This window comes from Rhinopithecus bieti, unplaced genomic scaffold (genome assembly GCF_001698545.2).
Source record: "Rhinopithecus bieti isolate Rb0 unplaced genomic scaffold, ASM169854v2 scaffold_65226, whole genome shotgun sequence".
NCBI lineage: Eukaryota > Metazoa > Chordata > Mammalia > Primates > Cercopithecidae > Rhinopithecus > Rhinopithecus bieti.
In genome coordinates, this window is record NW_016825767.1 from 319,355 (window position 1) to 340,633 (window position 21,279).

A 21,279-nucleotide genomic window follows, 5' to 3' on the forward strand; every position below is an offset into this window, starting at 1 on the left:
TGAGTGAGAGAATCACTTGAGCCTAGGAGATCAAGGCTGCAGTGAGCTGAGACCATTGCACTCAGCCTGGGTGACACAGTAGGATCCTGTAGCTGAAAAAAAAAAGTTTTATGTCATGATTGTGGTGATAGTTACATAACTATACATTTGAAAAAATTAATCAAATTGTATACTTTGGTGATTTCTTGGAATATAAATTATATTTAAATAAAGCTGAATAAAAAATGCAAGTGAGTGACATCAGTGAAAAAGATTAAGTAAAAACCTCCAAACTACTGCTTCTTCATAAAATCAATAAGAGTACTGGCAAATATTGTCAAAATCAACTTTTTAAGAAAGCTGTAAATTGAAATGGGCTTTCAATAAACTAAGTAACACTAAATGTCTATTTAAGAAAAATGATTAAACATACGTAAGGACAGTGAGCTTTGTGAATTCCAAACCACTCTGTTCCTATGCCCTTTTCCCCAGCTGTTCAGGAGCTTTGAAAATCAACAGCATCACCATCAGAGTAGCTGTGAAAACTAGTAGCCTTGCAGCCACTGGAGAGGGAAGAACGTGTTTGAGATTCCCCAAAAGTCCATTACCAAACAATTGTCATTACCTGAGCTGTCTGGGAATTCCCTGAAAACACCCATTCATGGGGCTTATCTTTATTTAACCTGACTCAAATCATCACTAAAACTAGCTTATACCCAGGGTGTTTGTCAAAGACAGTCTGTAGTAACTAGTGAACATGGCAGTTGCCTGAAATGATAATAACAGTTGAGCCAAACAAGTTGCTAACCAAAAAGTGTAAAAAGAATAGCTGGGAGAATGAGATGTTCACAGGGGACTCAGAAAAGTTCCAATGTATTCCTAGGAATCTAGAAGGTCAAGTACATGTGCAGAACTGTGTGTATACCCAGGAAAGACCTGATCTGGTCCTAATCTTCCACCTTTAGCTGACCGTGATGATCTGCACAAGCAGGAAATCAAGGCTAAAGCAGAGCTATCAATTCCCTGCTGGAGCATTGAAGTCATGTTGTAACATGCACAAAAAGCCCCTCAGCAAAGACTGGGAGATGGATTTGTTGAAGGTATCTAAGAAAAGCTCTGTCCAATCATTTGCTGATTACTAAATTAACTGAGTAGATACTTCAGTGGATACAACAAGGGATACAGACTTTAGAGAATTAATTCAGGATATTCATTAAACAGATAGCAACAATAACAACCCTGGGAAGAGAAGATCTGATTTCAAGAGGTGCCATATCACCATATTTAAAATGTCCAGTTTTAAACAAATAAACAAAAAACCAAGATAGTGGATATCAGCAAATTATTCTAAAGTTTATGTAAAAATGAGCAACAGACTCAGAATCACCAACATAATAATGAAGGAGCAAAACTAGAGGACTGACAGTATCCAAATTCAAGACTTCCTGTGATGCCACAGTAATCACGATAGTGTGATATTGGTGAAAGAATAGACAGATAAATGGAACAGAATGAGGAACCCAAAACAGACTCACACAAATAGAGTCAACTTACATTTATAAAGGAGCCAAGACAATACAATGGATAAAAGATAGTCCTTCAACAAATGGTGTTGCAACAAGTGGATATTCACATGCCAAAAAAATTAGCCTAGACACAGACCTTATACGGTCACAAAAACTAATTCAAAATGAATCATAGACCTAAGTGTAAACACAAAACTACACAACTCCAAAAAGATAACATAGGAGAAAATCTAAATGGCTTTGAATAAAGTGATGACCTTTTAGATTCAACACCACAGGCATGGTCCATGAAAGAAATAATTGATAAACCAGACTTCATTCAAATTCAATACTTCTGGTCAGAGAAAGACACTTTCAAGATAAAGCGAAGACAAGCTATATATGGGGAGAGCATATTTGCAAAAGATATCTCTGATAAAGGACTGTTAGCTAAAATTATGAAGAACCCTTAAAACTCAACAATAAGGAAATAAACAGCCCAATTAAAAAATGGGCAAAACATCTGAACAGAAACCTCGCTAAAGGAGATGAACATATGGCAAACAAGCCTTTAAAAGCGTGCTCAACATCACATGTCATTAGGGAACTGCAAGTTAAAACATCCATGAGATACTATCACATATCTAAGGTAAAAATCTGAAACGCTGACAACACTAAATGCTGGTGGGAATGTGGAGCAACAGAAACTCTCATTCATTGCTGGTGGGAATGAAAAATGGTATGGCCACTTTGGAAGACAGTGGGCAGCTTCTTACTGCCAAACACACTTTTATCATATACTCGAGCAATTGCACTTCTAGGCATTTACTCCAATGAATGGAAAACTTACATCCACATGAAAGCCTGCACATAGGTGTTTACAGTAGCTTTTTCATAATTTTCAAAACTTGAAAACAACCGAGATGTCAGGTGAATGGATAAACTGTGGTCCATGCGGGCAACAGAATGTTATTCATCAGTAAAAAGATGTGAGCTGTCAAGTCATGAAAAGACATGGAAGAAACTTAAGTGTGTATTACTAAGTGAAAGAAGCCAATATGAGAAGGCTATATCCTTTATAGTTTCAACTATATGGCATTCTAGAAGAGGCAAAACTATGGAGATAGTGAAAAGCTCAGGGGTTGCCAGGGGTTAAGAGAGAGGAAGAGTGGAAAAAGGTGGGACACAAAGGATTTTTAGGGCAATGCAGGTACTCGCTATGATACTACAACAGTGGACGCATTTGTCAAAAGCACAGAATATGTAACACCAACTGTGAACCCTAATGTATACTATGGAGAATTTGGGTGATAATGATATGTCAATGTAGGTTCATCAATTCTAGAAAATGTACCAGTCTGGCAGGGGATGTTGATAGTGAGTGGATGGGGTGTGTGGGAATAGGCTATATATGAAAACTCTCTGTAGTTTCTGCTCAGTTTTGTTGTAAACCTAAAACTTCTCTAAGAAACAAAGTCAATTTTTAAAAATGAAGTCTTTTTTTTATTCATTTAAAACAATTTCATTTTTTGGACTTTGAAATTACTGACGTAAAATTATATATATGTCTTCTGTTCTTGGTCTACTTGCTCATTAGTTGCCATTCCTACTCACAAAGTCATCATCATTGAAGACATCTTAGACATTTTAGGTAGATTTCAAACAACCATCCGAATCTTCCTTCTGAATCCTGCCATAAGCCAAAGGGGAAAATAGTCTATGGTTGTCTGAAACTAGGTACATATTACCAGCATGGTATAGCATTGACCTATGATTTAGCTTACAAAAGGTAAAATAAACAATGGCTAGATTCTGTAAGAATACAAATTGGATGAAACATAACCCTGACAGAAATAAATGCCTCTTTAAGATCTGGCTGCCTCAAGTAAAAGAATATGTCACAGTGGAAGCATTCATCACACTTTATCAAAACCACTGCAAAATTCTCGTGTGAGTGAAGCCAATCTGCATTTAGGACAAATATTTAGCCCGAGTATTTGCTTCCCTTTAACTTAATCATAAGTAATATAAAATCCTTCAGATAATCTGAGTTGGTCTAATACTGGTTGCTTGCAAAACTGTTCCTGCACGGATGAAAATTTCAATTATAGAATGTATTTGCAGCATGAATAGTGCGTCCTCCATTGGATTAGAGCCTTGATTGAAACAAGGACCATAATTTATTCTTCTTCTAATTCCCATAAATCCTAGAAGGAAGTTTTATACATAATAGGCTCGGTAGGCTTTTCTTTTTGAACTGAGCATGCTTTGTTTATATAGGTCCAAGCAGTGATTGACTTTAAGTAGTTACAATAGACCTTGGATAGTCAGAATAGCAGAAGTATTCTCTACCACTGAGTATGACAGGCTATGAGTTGCATCTTCTTTGCATTCTTAATGCCTAGTACAGGCCCTGGCTCAGAGCCAACACATTCAGTAAATGTTTGCTAAGGAAACATTAGATCCTGGACAACGCTAGGGACCACTTGGACTGATGCTTTTATTTTCAGATGAGAAGATAAAGTCTCTGAGGGCACCATATGCTCAAGGCAGCCACCCATTAGTGAGCAGCCAAGCTAGAACTTCTTTCTGCCCAGTGATTTATCTGCTCCTGTCTACTTAAGAAAAATTTTAGGAGGGCCTGGGAAATGAGAGCTTATGTCATGTACCCAGCACAGGCTGTTCGATAAATGGTTGTTTCCATCCTCTCTCTACTTTCTCCATGGGAAGAGAAAACCCATAGCACCTGATGAAGCCTGTCCTCTTCATGTTTGAGCAAACTGGATTCATGTGTTAACCTAAACAAAGCACTTTGACCCTTTCAGAAGACAATAATACTGCTGCCACAAGCTGTTAATTTTTACTGTTGTCTTCAGAATCCTTGAGAAGGGCTAATATGTTAGCATATGGGAATAGTCCGTAGTCTCATTTTAAGAGTGAAACTTGAGGTTCTAATGGGAACGTCAACAAGAAGAGAAGAAGCCAAGATTTGTTCATCCGACAGTGTGCTGTGTACCAGGAATAGGTTAGGCGCGGGGAATACAGTATTTAAAAAGATATGGTCTCTGTCCTTGATAATCTCATGGTCCCATGTGGGATAGAAACATGATTAAAAAGAGAAGAAGCTACTCACTTTCTGACAGCATAGGGACAACACCTCCCAGAGGAGGTGATATTGGAGCATACCTATGATAGATTAAGAGAAATTTGCTGCCTAGGCAAGGAGATTTACAGGCAAAAAAAAAAAAAGGCACAAAATAACAGGTTATAATCCAGGAATTGCAAATACATGAAAAGGGGTGATAGTCTGTTTTCATTGCTATTAAGGAATACCTGAGACTGGGTTAATTTATAAAGAAAAGAAATTTAATTTGGGTCATGGTTCTGTAGGTTGTACAAGAAGCACAGTGTTGGCCTCTGCTTCTGGTGAAGCCTCAGGAATCTTACCATCACAGCAGAAGGAGAAGAGGGAGCGTGCATACCACACGGTGAGAGCAGGAGGGAGAGATAGAAAACGGGAAGGCTCTTTTAAGTAACTAGATCTCACGTGAACTAACTGAGGGAGAATTCAACACCAGGAAGATGACACTAAATCTTTCATAAGGGATCTGCCTCCATGAGCCAACACCTCCCACCAGGCCCCAACTCCAACACTGGGAATTGTATTCCAATGTGAGATTTGGAGAGGACAGACATTCAAACCATTATGGAGGGATAAGCCTGGAGAAGCAGACAGGGGCTAGATCACGAAGGATTCCAATGAAGATGTTAGGAGCAATCCGGTGCAATGAGGAGCTACTGAAGGATTTAGACAGGAGCGTAACATAGATTTGCGTGTTAGAAATGTAACTGGCAGCAGGATGGAGAAGGAACTAAAGAGAAACAATTAGAAGATGGTTCTAATAGTCCAGGGGAGAGATGGCAGAGAGATGCAGAAAGGGAGTGAGAGTGGGATGTCTGGGTGAAGACGGAGACTCGGCCATTGGTTGATGTGGAAGCTGCAGAGAGGCAGAAACAGAAGATGACTCCCAGATTTCAGACTTTCCTGAACATGCCATTAAACACAGAAAACAAGGAAATAGGGAAGTCAACAGGGAGTTAGAATATGGGGGAGATCGCGAGCTCATGTTTGGTTATGTTAAATTTTAGGGGCCCTGTCACATTCAGACTCACTTGGGAATGATCCACATATGGATGATACACACAGAAGATACATAATAATTAAAGCCAATCATCCAGGGGAAATTCAGAACTCTGGAGAATTCCAGTGGTTAAGGCATGGGCCAAGGAAGGGAGCCAGGTTCAGGGAAGGCAGTCAGAGATGTAGGGGTTGACAATAACTAGCTGAAGATGGTGTCCTAGGAACCCGGAATTGAGATAGAATGGGAGTGGTGAGAGGCTCCTCCTTCACATATTTTTTTCATTTTTTTCTTCTTCTCTTCTCAAAACCCATGCTACTACTTTGCTGACACTATACCTGCTAACACTGAGGCTTTAGTCGTACAAAAGAGAGAGAGAGAAAAAAAGGCCATTCTTCTGCACTCTTATAAAGTCTTACCCTGCCTTTTGCTTAAATAATTCCAGGAACTGGCCTTAGGAAACCAAACACTGAACCAAGGTTGCAGTGTCCCACCTCAGAAAGGAATGCTGAACAACTAACATATAGCCTTGTTGCCTCCAGCCAGACCTCAAGGTGGCCCATGACTCAAGGTAACCATCGTGATCATGACCTACCCATCCCCTTCCCATCATGGACTTTGCCCAGCCCAGCCCACATACCTCCTCCGATGTCAATTCTCTGCCTAATAAAAAAATCCCTCCCAGCTCTTTTTGGGGAACTAACTGGAGGATCCTTGGGCCTCTGCTGTCTCCCTTGTGCTCAAGCACAAGCCTTGAAATAAAAGCCTAGCCTGGCCCTGTGTGAACTCCCATATTACGTGGGGAGCTGAAGAACCGGTGGCCTGTAACAGAATGAGCTTTAAAAAAAGGAGACAGTAATTGGGTAGCTGAATCAAATCTTTAAGAAAGAGTAAGTGATAAAGCCTAGAAACACGTTTTGGATTGAGCAGTTCATGAGGGCAGTATTAGGAAAGACATGGACATTCTTTTAAAATGTCTCGCTAAGAAGGAGGGTGATTTAGGTTATTTTGAGGAGAAAGTGAAGAATTTATCACCACATAGTCTTCTCTAACATGAAGATGCAATAAAGTAATTTGAGAACTGACAGGCTGTTTTTTTCCAGGTTCCAGTTCAATTTAACAAATGTTTATCGAAGTCCTGCTCAGTTCAAGGCCATGTGACACCAAGCACCCACGATACTCCACTGACTAAGATGCCGTCCCCACTATTGAGCACTTGGAAACCGGTAGAAAGTTCCTTGCATGGTCAGCAGACCATAATGGAAGTAAGGCGGTGGTCAGCAGAAAATCGAGCTGTGCACGGACTGCCTGAGCACACAGGAGGAAGAGCCAGAGAGGGATGCCCAGGGCCTGGGAGGACAGCCAGGAGTGCAGGAATGGAGGGACCGGGAAGAGGGACCAGAGAAACGCCAGGCAACTGTGTGCCGGGAGGGATGTTAAGTGGCCTATGCGCCCTGAGTATTGCAGGGTGGCTGGGAGGTGCCCAGGCCCAGACCCGCAGGGACCTTTAACTCATGCTGAAACAGAAGCCTGGGGAGACACCCAGCGGCCTTCTGCCTACAGATGTATAGGAAAACAATAGGACTCTCTCCTTCCTTGTAGTTTAGATTCCTATTTGACATCTAAACTGCCAGACTTCAGACTGGTCATGAAGTCTCTTGTGCTGATTTAATGACTAGTTTCCTGTGATACTTCTAATATTCCTGCCAAAGGCTGGAGAGAAATAACAACCAGGGGCATGTTGAGTTCATCTCTTACAGACATTTCGAATTAAAGCCTAGTAGCCTGAACTTCTCACCCAGGCTCCTATGTATGTCCTAGCCCTGCCTCTTGGGGAGTGTTACGGGTGGGGCCCTCCAAGACTTTCAGGAACCTAAGTCACTGAGGATGTGTTCCTAACCCTGGGATCAAAGGCAAGTCAGGGAGCAGCTCCTCCTCCTCGAGCTGTAGCTGCAGGGCATGGGAAAGGTCTCCATGCTGGCGGACTTTTGGAAAACGCAGATTCTGGAGAGCAGAGGTGGATACACCAATGCCAAAGGGACGATTCTGGCATGTAACTCCACGAGGGTAGGGCCTTTCAACAATCACAGGCCATCCACAGGGAGGGTGTTGGGCACAGCGGGGGCAGGGGGCAGGAAAAAGAAAGAGGACAGTCAGAAGTCAGCAGGTGGTGTCACCATGCCACCATGCAGCCAGGGAAGGCCACACCTCTGCTCAGCTTTTCCCTGTGATGTTCTACCGAGTGGTCAGGCTGCAGCAGGAATACTGGCCTCTGTTCCAGCCCATAAACTCCAAAACAGCTGTCCCTGGACATTAGTTGAGGTGCAGGAGAAAAGCAGTTAAACACTGAGGGTTCCAGCTATACAAAGAAAATTAAGTATATGTATGTTGTCCAGGGACACGATATGTGTGGAACTGTGTGAATCTTGTTTAGCTTGTGCAAGAAAATAAATGTAAATAGTTATGTGCTTTAATCATCAGGACTTCAAGGAAGAGCATAGGCTCTCTTGGCTATTCAATAAAAAATGATGGCCAAAGTGGCCCAGGGGAAAGAACTTAAAAAAAAAAAAAAAAAAAAAAAGTCCAAGTTTTCTTGGACTTCTTTTGTTTGTGGAATTTCAGACCAATTTTATATTCACATGTGCCTGTACTGGAAAATTGAGTGGGGTGTCCTTAGCTTTTTATTATAACTGTTTATAACAATTGCATCAGATCCAGATAATTTTTCTAGTGAGAACTGGTCCAGGTTCAAGTGAGGGTCATGACTAGAGATTTCTGGAGAGGGTCAAGAACTGAAGGCTGGGCAAAGCAGTCTGGCAGGAACTGGGCGCTCAGGAGCCCACCCCTCACTGAGCCTGAGGGCGTTTCTTTCCTTCCCCTTCCCCTGCCTGCCCGTAGAGAGGATCCCCCGGCATCCACTCTTAGTCCTCTCCTGACTGGCCCAGCTGTCCCCGAGTGACCTCATGCACTCTCAGGGCCTTCCTCCTCACACGCTGGTGACCTCACGTCTCCATCCCCAGCTCCGGACCAGGCACCCTACTGCACACTGGACATTGGCACCTCATCCACCCAACACCTCAGCCCACCCTGTCTTCCTTCCTGACTTGCTCCTCCTTCATAGCTGCTCCCCACCTCAGGGAAGGGCATCTCTACTACCCAACTGCTCAAACCAGGAGGACTCTGCTCATCCTCAATTCTGAACACCTGTTATTCATAGGCTGTTATGAAAATTAAGTGAGATCAACATAAAGAGCTTAGCACACAACTTCATGCATAATGAACTCACTAAATGTTAGCCATTAGCATCTGGCAAGGCAAGGTATTTTTTAAAACATTGCTAATGTTTTTAATAATGCAATATAAACACCTAAATATATATAGACAAGTGAATAACAAGAACATAAAGTCTCTCTCTTTCCCCTCAATCTCCTCTCTGATTTTGTATCTTCTTGCACATTCTTCCTGAAAGCTTAGGCATATAAAAGTCATCCTGAGTACCTGGTTGAAAAAGGTCACAAAAGAGCCATTAAAAAATATATAAAATCATTTTTATACAAAGAAATATATACTAGCAAAATCCCCTATATTTGAACCTATTATGTCTGTTCCTGACTACACCTCAAGTCTGTCCCCAAACTCTATAGACTAGTGAGGCAGGCAGCTAGCCAGGGAACAGATATGATTACTTGCAGGAAGCTAAAAGCAATACAAATAGGGCCAGACAGGTTAGTACAAGAACCCGCTTCCTAGTGGAAAGGAATGGTTACAACAGGCTGTACCAATACAGACAGACAGCAGCCATCCTGCTTTACGCACAGATAAGAATGTAACAAAGAAGAAACTGGCCACAATGGGTTAAATCCAAGATATACATGCTACAATTAATTAGTATATATTTAAAAACACAAATTATGCAAATGAACGACTGCCAACCCTTGGCTGCATTACACCCCCATTACCATAAAATTTCCACGGGGAAGGGCATCCCACTTCTATCACGTACCTAACGCTATGGCGGTTCCAGATTACCATATTTAGTCAATAAAAGGGTGGTACTCCAATTCCGAAAACTGCCCATCAATTTCCTGGAAAACCCATTCCCTTAGTATAGAATATTCCATGTCTTCATTAAGCCTATTCATCTAGTACATCAGCCCTGGCCATGTTGGGCATGGCTCCTTGTTTTCAGCACGTGCCCGTTCCTCTCTTGCGTATGTTCTTGCTTTTGCTCTGCAATAAATCTGCCACATTTTCACTTTGGTCTTGCTTTCAAGTTCTTTCGTGTGACAAAGACAAGAACCTGAAATGGCTCCACTGGCAACACTAGGATTGCAGTGGGGTTCATGGTGTGGGGTGGGGAAGGGGGGAAGATGCCTTTTCTGCGCATTAATTTAGTTTTTTTTTTAAAACTAAAAGTTCAAACGAGCCCATCCAAATGTCACGCGTTCTTGTCTGGGTAATTCCTACTGCCATTTATTAGCTGTTAGTGAGCACATTATTCTACCCCTCTGTTTCTCAGTTTCCTCCTCTGTAAAGGGGGAATAATGTTAAGAGCCCATCTTTACAGACAAGAATGCTGAAGAGCTTAAAATAAAAAGGAGCCTATCTTATAGTGCTACGATGAGAATTTAATGAGTAAATATTTGTAATATGCTTAAATGCAGTGCCTGGTATGTAATGAGCACTTTGTAAGCTTTTTAAATAAATAAAATAACTATTTATTGGGATCTGTATTTATTTATAGACTCAAGATTTTAAAGGTGGAAGTGACTGTGGTGATCATGTAACCCCCATATCCTTCTCCCAGTGACTTGCCCAAGGGCTCAGTTGTCACTTATTATTTATTATATGATATAATAATTTGAAATGTAATACTGTACATTATCTGTGATATTCTAAAAGGAAAACTATTTAAAATATATTATCAATATTCATACTTTAATATTATTTATGTTATTTAACATACTCAAATCAAGTATGGGCCTTTGTGTGTATAGATAAATTGTAGATACCATTTTTGTCAACACTACCTTCCAATCCCCACCCCTGCCCCATGTGAAAATCATTATTCATTATCCTTTTAAATATTAAGGGCAATGATAGGTATACTGTATAATCCTAACCAATTCCTTAGCTCTAGCAAACAAGGTGAATGCCCTTGTTTTGCATGTGCTATAATTAATTAGTATTTATTAAAAACCACAAATTATGCAAATGGGTTACTGGCTTAACCTTAAATTAGAAATTCAGAGATGGCCAGTCATGGTGGCTCATGCCTGTAATCCTAGCATTTTGCGAGGCTGAGGCGGGTGAATCACTTCAGGTCACAAGTTCGAAACCAGCCTGGCCAACATGGTGAAACCCCATCTCTAATAAAAATACAAAAAATTTAGCCGGGCGTGGTGGTGGGTGCCTGTAATCCCAGATAACTGGGAGGCTGAGGCAGTAGAATTGCTTGAACCTGTGAGGTGGAGGTTGCAGTGAGCTGAGATTGCACCACTGCACTCCAGCCTGGGTGACAGAGTGAGACTCTGTCTAAAAATAAACAACAACAAAAAAGAAATTCAGAGATCATCTTGAGCATCAAGGCCATATGTCAGCTGCCTGAGCAAATACTGCAAACCAAAATGTGAATTTAACATAGTACTTCTCCTTTAAAATAGTTCATTCAGGAGCTTTGGTTTACTGCAATTTGTACTAAAGGTTACAAACTCTGTAAACTATTTTAACACCTTGACTGTCCCTACATTCTGATAAAGTTACTGTTTCAATGAGCTCACCTGGCTCACCTTAGATTTGCAAGTAGCTTCTCATGACTCACAGGAGAAAATGTTTTTCAATTAATAATTCAATAAAAAACATCAGAATACAATTACAACTGTGGTTGATCACAATAATAAAAGATGCACTTTCCTGACTTGCAGGGACAAACATTTATGGAGTGTCTACTATGCAGCCTTGCTGGAGCGACAGTGAGACATGGTTGTCATTCTGGAGGTCACACCTTCTGCAAAAGACAGCAAACCTGTCTAGTTTCTGGGGCCTAAAATGAGAGCTAGAGAGAAAGAGATAGAGAGAGAGCGCAAGAGAAAGCTACGCATTTACATATTCAGAGCCTCAGAGCCAGGCCTTGGTCCTCCCTGCCAGACACATCCTTAGTACAATATATATTTCCAAACCAATCAAAAAAGGTAACACTGTTTAAAGACTCTTCAAGAGTACATTGGGACCTAGGGCATTCACTGTCTACACAGAAGAGATGCTTGCAGAAAACCAAAGGTGAGTGAAATTCTTGTCATGGCTAACACTTGCGGGAGTTCTTTGACCCTCCCGTCTTCCTCTGTCTACCTGGCAGAAGCTGCCTGCCCTCCGGCTGTGGTTCGGTTTATGATCTGCATTAGCTCAGCATTTCAAATACGTACATGAAATGTAGAGCCCAAAAAGCTTTACAAATAAAACAAGAGACCAGCTCCATCTCTGTGTCTTTGGTGCACAAGGAAGAAAACAAAGAAAATCACAACCCCTTACTGCTGTCTTGGCATCCATCATAACTTACCATGTGAGTGGCTGAGGGTCTAATTAACCACTCATCAATCTCAAAGTTTTTAAAGCACTGCCATGCCCCTGGGACTGGAGATCTTCCTTCTGCCTGCTTTCTGCTATTTGCAAAACTGGAAATCTGTGTCTTGGTGGATCTCAAGAGGAAGGGAAAGAAACTCCACACTTGTTTGTAGCCAAGCCACCTCCATCTGTCTACCTCCTCTGCTTCTTCCTTTGATCCACCCCGGGTATGACTACTCCTTTGGCCTCTGTTCTACCCACAGCTCCTACGCCCCGAGAATCTCAGTTCACACACCTCCAGCCAAATGTTTTTCTTGCTTCATAATATTTTTGGAGACATAGCTGCCATAGGAATTATTCCAGTTATAACAACTTCCTGCCACTCTAACCATTTTTACACAAGCCGGGCCCTTATCAGGAGCTCTGTAGTGTCTAGCATTGCAGCCCTATTCCACGGTGATGTGGTAATGCCTTTGGGGGTATGTAAGTATGAATCCTGCTATGGGCTATATCATGACAGGTCATGTGCTCTACAAGAGAAGACTTCCTGATTTTTCTAGATGACACTAGGATTATTATTCTGAAGTTTATATCTCTAAATGATTTCACATTAATTGTATTTGCTCATCCCTATAATATGTCTGAAAGACATTTTCTGTTGTTAAAGCATAGACTTTGATGAAAGGCCCATAACGTCATCAAGCATCTCAGATCACATGCAGCAGTGAGTGGATAAGGATCCATCACCCACATGTTTGAGATTCAAAGCTTGGCCTGCTAAGCCACCTATATCATCCTGTAAATAGAACTGCATAATCAGAGACAATCTTTGTCCTTGCAATCCTGATTTTAAAATATGTAATAGAATTTTCATTCTTGGTTTAAAATGTAATTTTTCATTAACATTTTAGACATAAAGGAAACTACTACAAAGCTACTAGAACTCATGAGTGAGTTTTAGAAAGATTGCAGGATACGAAGACAAGATACAAAAAATTGTATACTATCAGTGGGCAACGAAGACAAACATTAAAACGCAATCATTTACATTAACACCATGAACATGAAATTCTTAGATACTATCAATGTGAACCACTCATATGCTTGAAACTACAAATCACTCTTGAAAAAACCAAAGGAGACCAAATAGAGATATATACTGTGTTTATTAACACAAAGACTAAATATTGTTGAAATATCAGTTCTCCACAAATTGATACAGAGATTCCACAAATCCAAATCAAAACCCTGTTAGGATTTTTAAAATAAATATCGATAAACTGTTTGTAAAAGTTATACGGAAAGTCAGAGGCACTAGAATAGCCAAAGCAGAAAAAGAAGAACAAAGGTAAAGAACTCAGACTATTGCATTCCAGGACTTAACCTAAGTAATCAAGGCAGTGTCACACTGAAGAAAGAGCAGACACATAGATAAATGGGGGCAGAATAGAGTCTAGAAATAGACTTATACATGGTCAAAGGCAATTCCATAAAGACAGTATAGTTTTTTCAATATTGATCTGAAATGATGGGACACTGATATGCAAAAAGTAAATCTTGACTCATATCTTGTACTTTCTACAAAAATGAACTAAAAATGGGTCATAGACCTAAATATAAAACACAAATCTATGAAATTTCCAGAAGAAAACATAGGGTAAATAGTTGTGACCTTATGTTAGCTAAAGATTTCTTAGATATGACATTAAAAGCATAAATAAAAATAGGTAAAGTTGGATAAAAATGAAAAACTTTTGTTCTGTGAAAGACACTGTTAAGTGACTGAAAATGCAAGGTACAGCCTGGCAGAAAATATTTACAAAACACAATTCTGACAAAGGACTCATATCTAGGACATATCCAAACTCTCAAAACTCAAATAATAAGAAAAACAATACAATTAAAAATGTCAAAAGAGTTGAATACATATTTTATAAAAGAAGATGCATGGATGGTAAATAAGCACATGTTCATGTTATTAGTCATTAAGAAAGTGCAAATGAGTTAATACCAGACACCTATTAAAATGTCTAAAAGCAAAACAAAAACTGGCAATACTAAGATGTGGAGCAGTAAGGACTCTCATACATTGTCAGTGGTAGTACAAGATAGTATTTCATTTTGGAAAAATTTGGTGGTTCATTAAAAAGTTAAAACAAACTTATCATATAGACCCCATGATCCCATTCCTATGATTTTACATCAAAGAAATGAAAACTTAAATGCTCATACAAAAACTTGAATATGAATGTTTAGAGTGGGTTTATAATCACCCAAACTGGCAACAACCCAAATGTTCTTCAACTGGCAAATGGATAAACAAATGTAGGACATCCATACAATGGAAGACTATTCAGAAATAGGAAGCAATGAACTATTAAAACACATAGCAACATAAATGACTTTTTATTATTTTATAACAAGTGAAAGAAGCCATACTAAAAAGGCTACATGCTGTTTGATTTCATTTGTATGATATTTTGGCAAACTATAGGTACAAAAAACAAATGAGTCGTTGCCAGAATTTGGGAGTAGGAGTAGAAGCTGCTAACAAGAGGAATGGGGGAATTTTGAGAGTGATGAAAGTGTTTTATATCTTTTTTTTTCTTTTTTCTTTTTTGAGAGAGTCCTGCTCTATTACCTAGGCTGGAGTGCAGTGGCACAACTTGGCTCACTGCAACCTCTGCCTCTTGGGCTCAAGCAATCCTCCCATCCCAGCCTCCCAAGTAGCTGGAACTACAGATGTGTGCCACCGTGCCCAGCTAATTTTTGTATTTTTGGAAGGGATGGTGTCTCACCATGTTGCCCAGGCTGGTCTCAAACTCCTGGGCCCAAGAGATCCACCCACCTCAGCCTCCCACAGTGTTGGGATTACAGGCATGAGCGGCAACACCTGGTCTGCTCTATATCTTGAGTGTGGTGGTGGTTATAACAACTTGGAGGCATTTGTCAAAGCTCAAAGACCTATTCACTGAAAATAGTCAATTTTGCTTTATATATATATATATAAGTCAATTTTCACACTGCTGATAAAGGCATACCTGAGACTGGAAAGAAAAAGAGGTTTAATTGGACTTACAGTTCCACATGGCTGGGGAGGCCTCAGGATCATGGCGGGAAGAAAAAGGCCCTTCTTACATGGTGGTGATGAGAAAATGAGGAAGATGCAAAAGTGGAAACCCCTGATAAAACCATCCGATCTTGTGAGATTTATTCACTACCACAAGAACAGTATGGGGGAAACCACCCCCATGATTCAAATTATCTCCCACCAGCTCCCTCCTATAACATGTGGGAATTATGGGAATACAATTCAATTCAAGATGAGATTTGGGTGGGGACACAGGGCCAAACCATATCATTCCACCTCTTGCCCCTCCAAATCTCATGTCCTCGCATTTCAAAACCAATCATGCCTTCCCAACAGTTCCCCAAAGTCTTAAGTCATTTCAGCATTAACCCAAAAGTCAATAGTCCAAAGTCTCATATGAGACAAGGCAAGTCCCTTCTGCCTATGAGCCTGTAAGATCAAAAGCAAGCCAGTTACTTCCTAGATACAATGAGAGTACAGGTATTGGGTAAATACACCCATTTCAAATGGGAGAAATTGGTCAAAACAAAGGGGTTACAGGGACCATGCAAGTCCAAAATCCAGTGGGGTAGTCAAATTCTAAAGCTCCAAAATGATCTCCTTTGACTCCATATCTTACATCCAGGTCACACTGATGCAAGAAGTAGGTTCTCATAGTCTGAGGTAGCTCCACCCCTATAGTTTTGGGGGTATAGTCCCCTTCCTGGCTGCTTTCATGGGCTGGCACTGAGTGTCTGACTTTTCTAGTTGCACACTGCAAGCTGTCAGTGGATCTACCATTCTGGGGTCTGGAGGATGGTGGCCCTCTTCTCACAGCTCCACTAGGCAGTGCCCCAGTAGGGACTCTTTGGGGGCTCCAACCCCACACTTCCCTTCTGTATTGCCCTAGCAGAGGTCTTCCAGGAGGGCCCCACCCCTGCAGAAAACTTTTGCCTGGGCATCCAGGTGTTTCCATACATCTTCTGCAATCTAGGGGGAGGTTCCCAAACCTCAACTCTTGACTTCTGTGCACCTGCAGGCTCAACACCATGTGGAAGCTGCCAAGGTTTGGGGCTTGCACCCTCTGAAACCATGGGACAAGCTGTACCTTGGCCCCTTCCTTTTAGCAATGGCTGGAGCAGCCAAGACACTGGGCAGCAAGTTCCTAGGCTGCAAACAGATGAGGACCCTTGGCCTGGCCCATGAAACCAGTTTCTCCTCCTAGGCTTCCAGGTCTATGATGGGAGGGGCTGCAGTGAAGACCTACAACATGTCCTGGAGACATTTTCCCCATTGTCTTGGGGATTACCATTTGGCTCCTTGTTACTTATGCAAATATCTTCAGCCAGCTTGAATTTCTCCTCAAAAAATATGTTTTTCTTTTCTACTGCATTGTCAGGCTGCAAATTTTCTGAACTTTTATGCTCTGTTTCCTTTTTAAAATGGAATGCCTTTAACAGCACCCAAGTCACCTCCTGAATGCTTTCTTTGCTGCTTAGAAATTTCTTCTGCCAGATACCCTAAATCATCTCTCTCAAGTTCAAAGTTCCACAAATCTCTAGGGCAGGGGCAAAATGCCACCAGTCTCTTTGCTAAAACATAACAAGAGTCACCTTTGCTCCTGTTCCTAACAAGTTCCTCATCTCCATCTGAGACCACCTCAACCTGGACCTTATTGTCCATATAACTATCGGCATTTTTTTCAAAGCCATTCAACAAGTTTCTAGGAGGTTCCAAACTTTCCCACATTTTCCTGTCTTCTTCTGAGCCTTCCACACTGTTCCAACCTCTGCCTGATACCCAGTTCCAAAGTTGCCTCCACATTTTCAGGTATCTTTTTAGAAACACCCCACTCCTAGTACCAAGTTACTGTATTAGTCCATTTTCACACTGCTGATAAAGACATAACCGAGACAGGGAAGAAAAAGAGGTTTAATTGGACTTACAGTTCCACATGACTGGGGAGGTCTCAGAATCATGGCGGTAGGAAAAAGGCCCTTTTTACATGGTGGTGGCAGGAGAAAATGAGGAAGATGCAAAAGCAGAAAGACCTGATAAAACCAGCAGATCTCGTGAGACATATTCACTACCACGAGAACAGTATGGAGGAAACTGCCCCCATGATTCAAAGTATCTCCCACAGGGTCCCTCCCACAACACTTGGGAATTATGGGAATATAATTCAAGATAAGATTTGGGTGGGGACACAGAGCCAAACCACATCAATATGTTATACTTCAGCTGGTCTCTGTGGCTCACACCTGTAATCCCAGCACTTTGGGAGGCTGAGGTGAGTGGATCACTTGAGGCCAGGAGGAGTTTGAGACCAGCCTGGCCAACATGGTGAGATTGCACTACTACACTCCAGCCTGGGCGACAGAGCAAGACTCTGTCTCAAAAAAACAAAAAACAACAACAAAAAAAAGTTATACCTCAACTTAACGAAAATATAAATTTCAAAAATTCAATGGGAAAAAGATAAGTAATATATAATTTTTCAGATATTAAAAGAAGCTAACTAGCAAAAAAATACGTGGTTAAAACTGAGAGAGAAAACTCAGGACAAAGTGCTGGCTGCAAGGCTCTGAATAGAGTGAATGCTTATGAGGAGGAATCTGCTCTTGCTCGGTGTGTACCTTAGACATGCAGAAGACGAAACGCTGCTTTTCCAATTCATTACCTTTACAGAATCACAACCAAATCATCCATTCACTTCGTAAGCTTCTCACAAATGGGATTTTGAGATTGTTTGTTTTCTCATCTAAATAGCTTAGTCCTGTCATTTATGATTTGAAGAGTTCTTTGCTCTTCCACCCCCGTAAGCAAACCCATAGTATTATTTTCTTGAACATTCAGAGATCATTTCTTAACACAAATCTATTTTCTCTTCATATAGAAAACACAGAGTGACTGGTTTGTGACACAAAAATATATATGTGTATATATATATGTCTGAAGCTTCAGCAAGCCTAGGATTAGGTAATTTACACACTATTTAACGTGCGCTGATCTCTCCTGTCTTCATAAGTTTTGCTAACCATTACTTTGCCTTCAAACTACTACCTTATCTATGTCAAATGCAGAATATACTAGAAAGAGCATTAGACTTAGCATTAGGAGTACTGTTTTAAGGTCATTTTGGCCCTAAACTAGTTGTATGGCCTTGGTAAAATGACTCATCTCCTATAACTAATCCTTATCTTCAGCTCTGACCTCTCTTCAGGGCTTTAGTTATGAAACTTCAAATTCCTACAGACACATACCACCTCTCAGGCAGCATTTAATTCTTCAGGAATATAGCTTCTCCTGGATCTTTTATTATCACCCAAATTATAATGATTTGTTCAGGTATTCATACCTCTTTTCTTCAACTGAGTGTCTTCAACAAGATTATACATTGTTTTAAGGGGAAGAAATTATCCATATATACATCTTTGTCTCCTTACACTATCTATTGTAAAATAGTAGCTTAAATAGGCCAGTTGTTATACTTCAGCTGGTCTCTGTGGCTCACACCTGTAATCCCAGCACTTTGGGAGGCTGAGGCGAGTGGATCACTTGAGGCCAGGAGGAGTTTGTAGCAATTGTAGCAACTCAATTGTACAACAATTGTAGCAACTCAAGTTGCTACAATTACTTGAGTTCACACATACCAGTTTGAGGAGATAATCACTTGACTTAGCAAAAAATACAGCCAAGTTTGACATACTTGCAGTTTTTCAGAGTCTTCCCTGACCACACATGCTGAGCCTGCTCATGCTGCTTCCCTCCACTGACCCATCCATGCCCCCCAATCATCGTCTACATCCCCATGTTGTTTTAGCTTATCCACGGCATTTACACTCTCTGCAATACCATTTCCCCCTCCTTCTTTCTTTCTCTCACTCCCTCTCTCTCCTTTCTCTGTCTTTTTCCTAATCTATTGTCCAAAGGCCGCTACTAGGATGTAAGTTCCATGAAAACACAAACTGATCATGCTCATTAAAAGTAGTACATTTAGAACCTGCATCCCGGTCAGGTACACGGTAGGCACTCAATGAATACCTGCCGAATAGCTGAACTCGCCCTTTAGTATAGTGATGCCTGTTGTAGACTGAAGAGTGGAAACAAACAAAAATACTTCACATGGTTTACCTGCAAAGAGGTTCTACAAGGTCCTTTTCAAGAAAATCATGATCATTCTTGACAGCCACAATGTTGATGGGAAATTGTGAATCTGTGAGAGAGAAAGAGAAGCAAAGAAGTTGATGTACTTTGTTTTACCCGAATGAGCACCAACGTATTCAGACCTTCAAGGTCTGTAAAAGCCACGGATTTTAATAGCAGTGACTGCCCATCGTCATTGTTGGGAATATTTAAGAGAGCAAACAATTGCTATCACTGTAAATGCTTTTAGGAGTACAGTATAGGTGCAAAATATGAGGATAGTCAAGTGCTTGACCTTGGATGGGATTGAATACTAAGTGCCTGCGTTTTTCTTTTTTTTTTTTTTTTTTGAGACGGAGTCTCGCTCTGTCGCCCAGGCTGGAGTGCAGTGGCCGGATCTCAGCTCACTGCAAGCTCCGCCTCCCGGGTTCACGCCATTCTCCTGCCTCAGCCTCCCGAGTAGGTGGGACTACAGGCGCCCGCCACCTTGCCCGGCTAGTTTTTTGTATTTTTTTAGTAGAGACGGGGTTTCACCGTGTTAGCCAGGATGGTCTTGATCTCCTGACCTCGTGATCCGCCCTTCTCGGCCTCCCAAAGTGCTGGGATTACAGGCTTGAGCCACCGCGCCCAGCCGTGCCTGCGTTTTTCTAGCTCATCCTTATCACAGTCATGGGCGGATGTGGCCTCAGAGAAGAGCTTTTGCACTTTCACCATCCACCTAACATGTAGGTTACTGGCATCTGTCTTGATGGTTTCATGAAATACTTAATTTGGCAGATTATTTTCCTTCAAAAGGAAATTTCCAAAATACCCAATGTTCTATCATCTGAAATTTTTTTTTAGTAGCAAAATCTTTATCACTCTGGAGTATCAGCAAAATATTCAACTGGATTCTATCCAAAAAGGATAATTCGAACACTACTTCTCTCCAATAGACAATTCATGCCAGCTTTGAAGGTCACAGGCAATATTTAGAACATAGTGTTAATTCTGGGTACCTCGTTCATGGAGGTAGCAATCTGCAGCTCATTGGAATAGAGGGCATAGCCAAGTCTAACAATGCTGGGTCACTGTCATTGTCTTGCCACTTTTTCCTTTATCTCATCTTATATTTTGTGCTGTCTACACCTTGCCAATCATGATAAATCTAAGGGCATCTAAATCTTAGCATGAGTTGGAAACAGAAATAATTCCCCGTCTGGTGAAAAAAATCATGTGAGTGACTTGCAGATGGTTCCAGAATGAAGCTGTCTTGCTCGGCTAGTGAGGGAGGGAGGGAGACACTTGTGATATTTTTCATGGAAGGCTGCCTGTTGCCAGCTGTGCTCCTTGCTAGGGTCTGGTTTGAGGCTCCTCTCTCCTCCTGGGCTCTGGCACTCTCTTCCGTGGCCTGTCCCTTTGGGCTCACGGTAGTGACAGCTGTGCCACTACAAGCCCTGGGCTCTTGCACTGTGCACTGTTCCTCATGGCCACCTCCTGTCCTGCCTGCACCTTTGTAATGAGCACTGTTAGAAATAAATCCTCTGCCAATGACCTCAAGCCTGCCATCTGCTCACTGTTGGGGTCCTGACTAGTTCACTACTAGATAAGGACAATCCGAGAAGTAGTTAAAGTCTTGGTTATAATTTTAGATATAAGGAACATGAGTATGTCTGTTAACTCAATTAAAGAATCAATGAAAAGGCTGGGCGGTGGCTCATGCCTGTAATCTCAGCACTTTGGGAGGCCAAGGTGGGCAAATCACTTGAGGTCAGGAGTTCGAGACCAGCCTGACTAACATGGTGAAACCCCGTCTCTACTAAAAATACAAAAATTAGCCAGGCGGCCGGGCGCGGTGGCTCAAGCCTGTAATCCCAGCACTTTGGGAGGCCGAGACGGG

At 41.3% G+C, this 21,279-nt stretch overlaps 1 protein-coding gene across 7 annotated transcripts in view; it reads right to left on the minus strand.

Annotated features, from left to right (window-relative positions):
• The window catches only part of STARD13 (StAR related lipid transfer domain containing 13), a 570,036-nt gene that overhangs the window by 45,205 nt on the left and 503,552 nt on the right, over nucleotides 1–21,279 (minus strand). For all 7 annotated transcript variants that reach the window (XM_017863117.1, XM_017863115.1, XM_017863119.1 and 4 more), the window contains one exon: nucleotides 19,389–19,470. In XM_017863117.1, coding sequence (XP_017718606.1) covers nucleotides 19,389–19,470 — 82 coding nt within the window. The remainder of the gene's footprint in view (nucleotides 1–19,388; nucleotides 19,471–21,279) is intronic.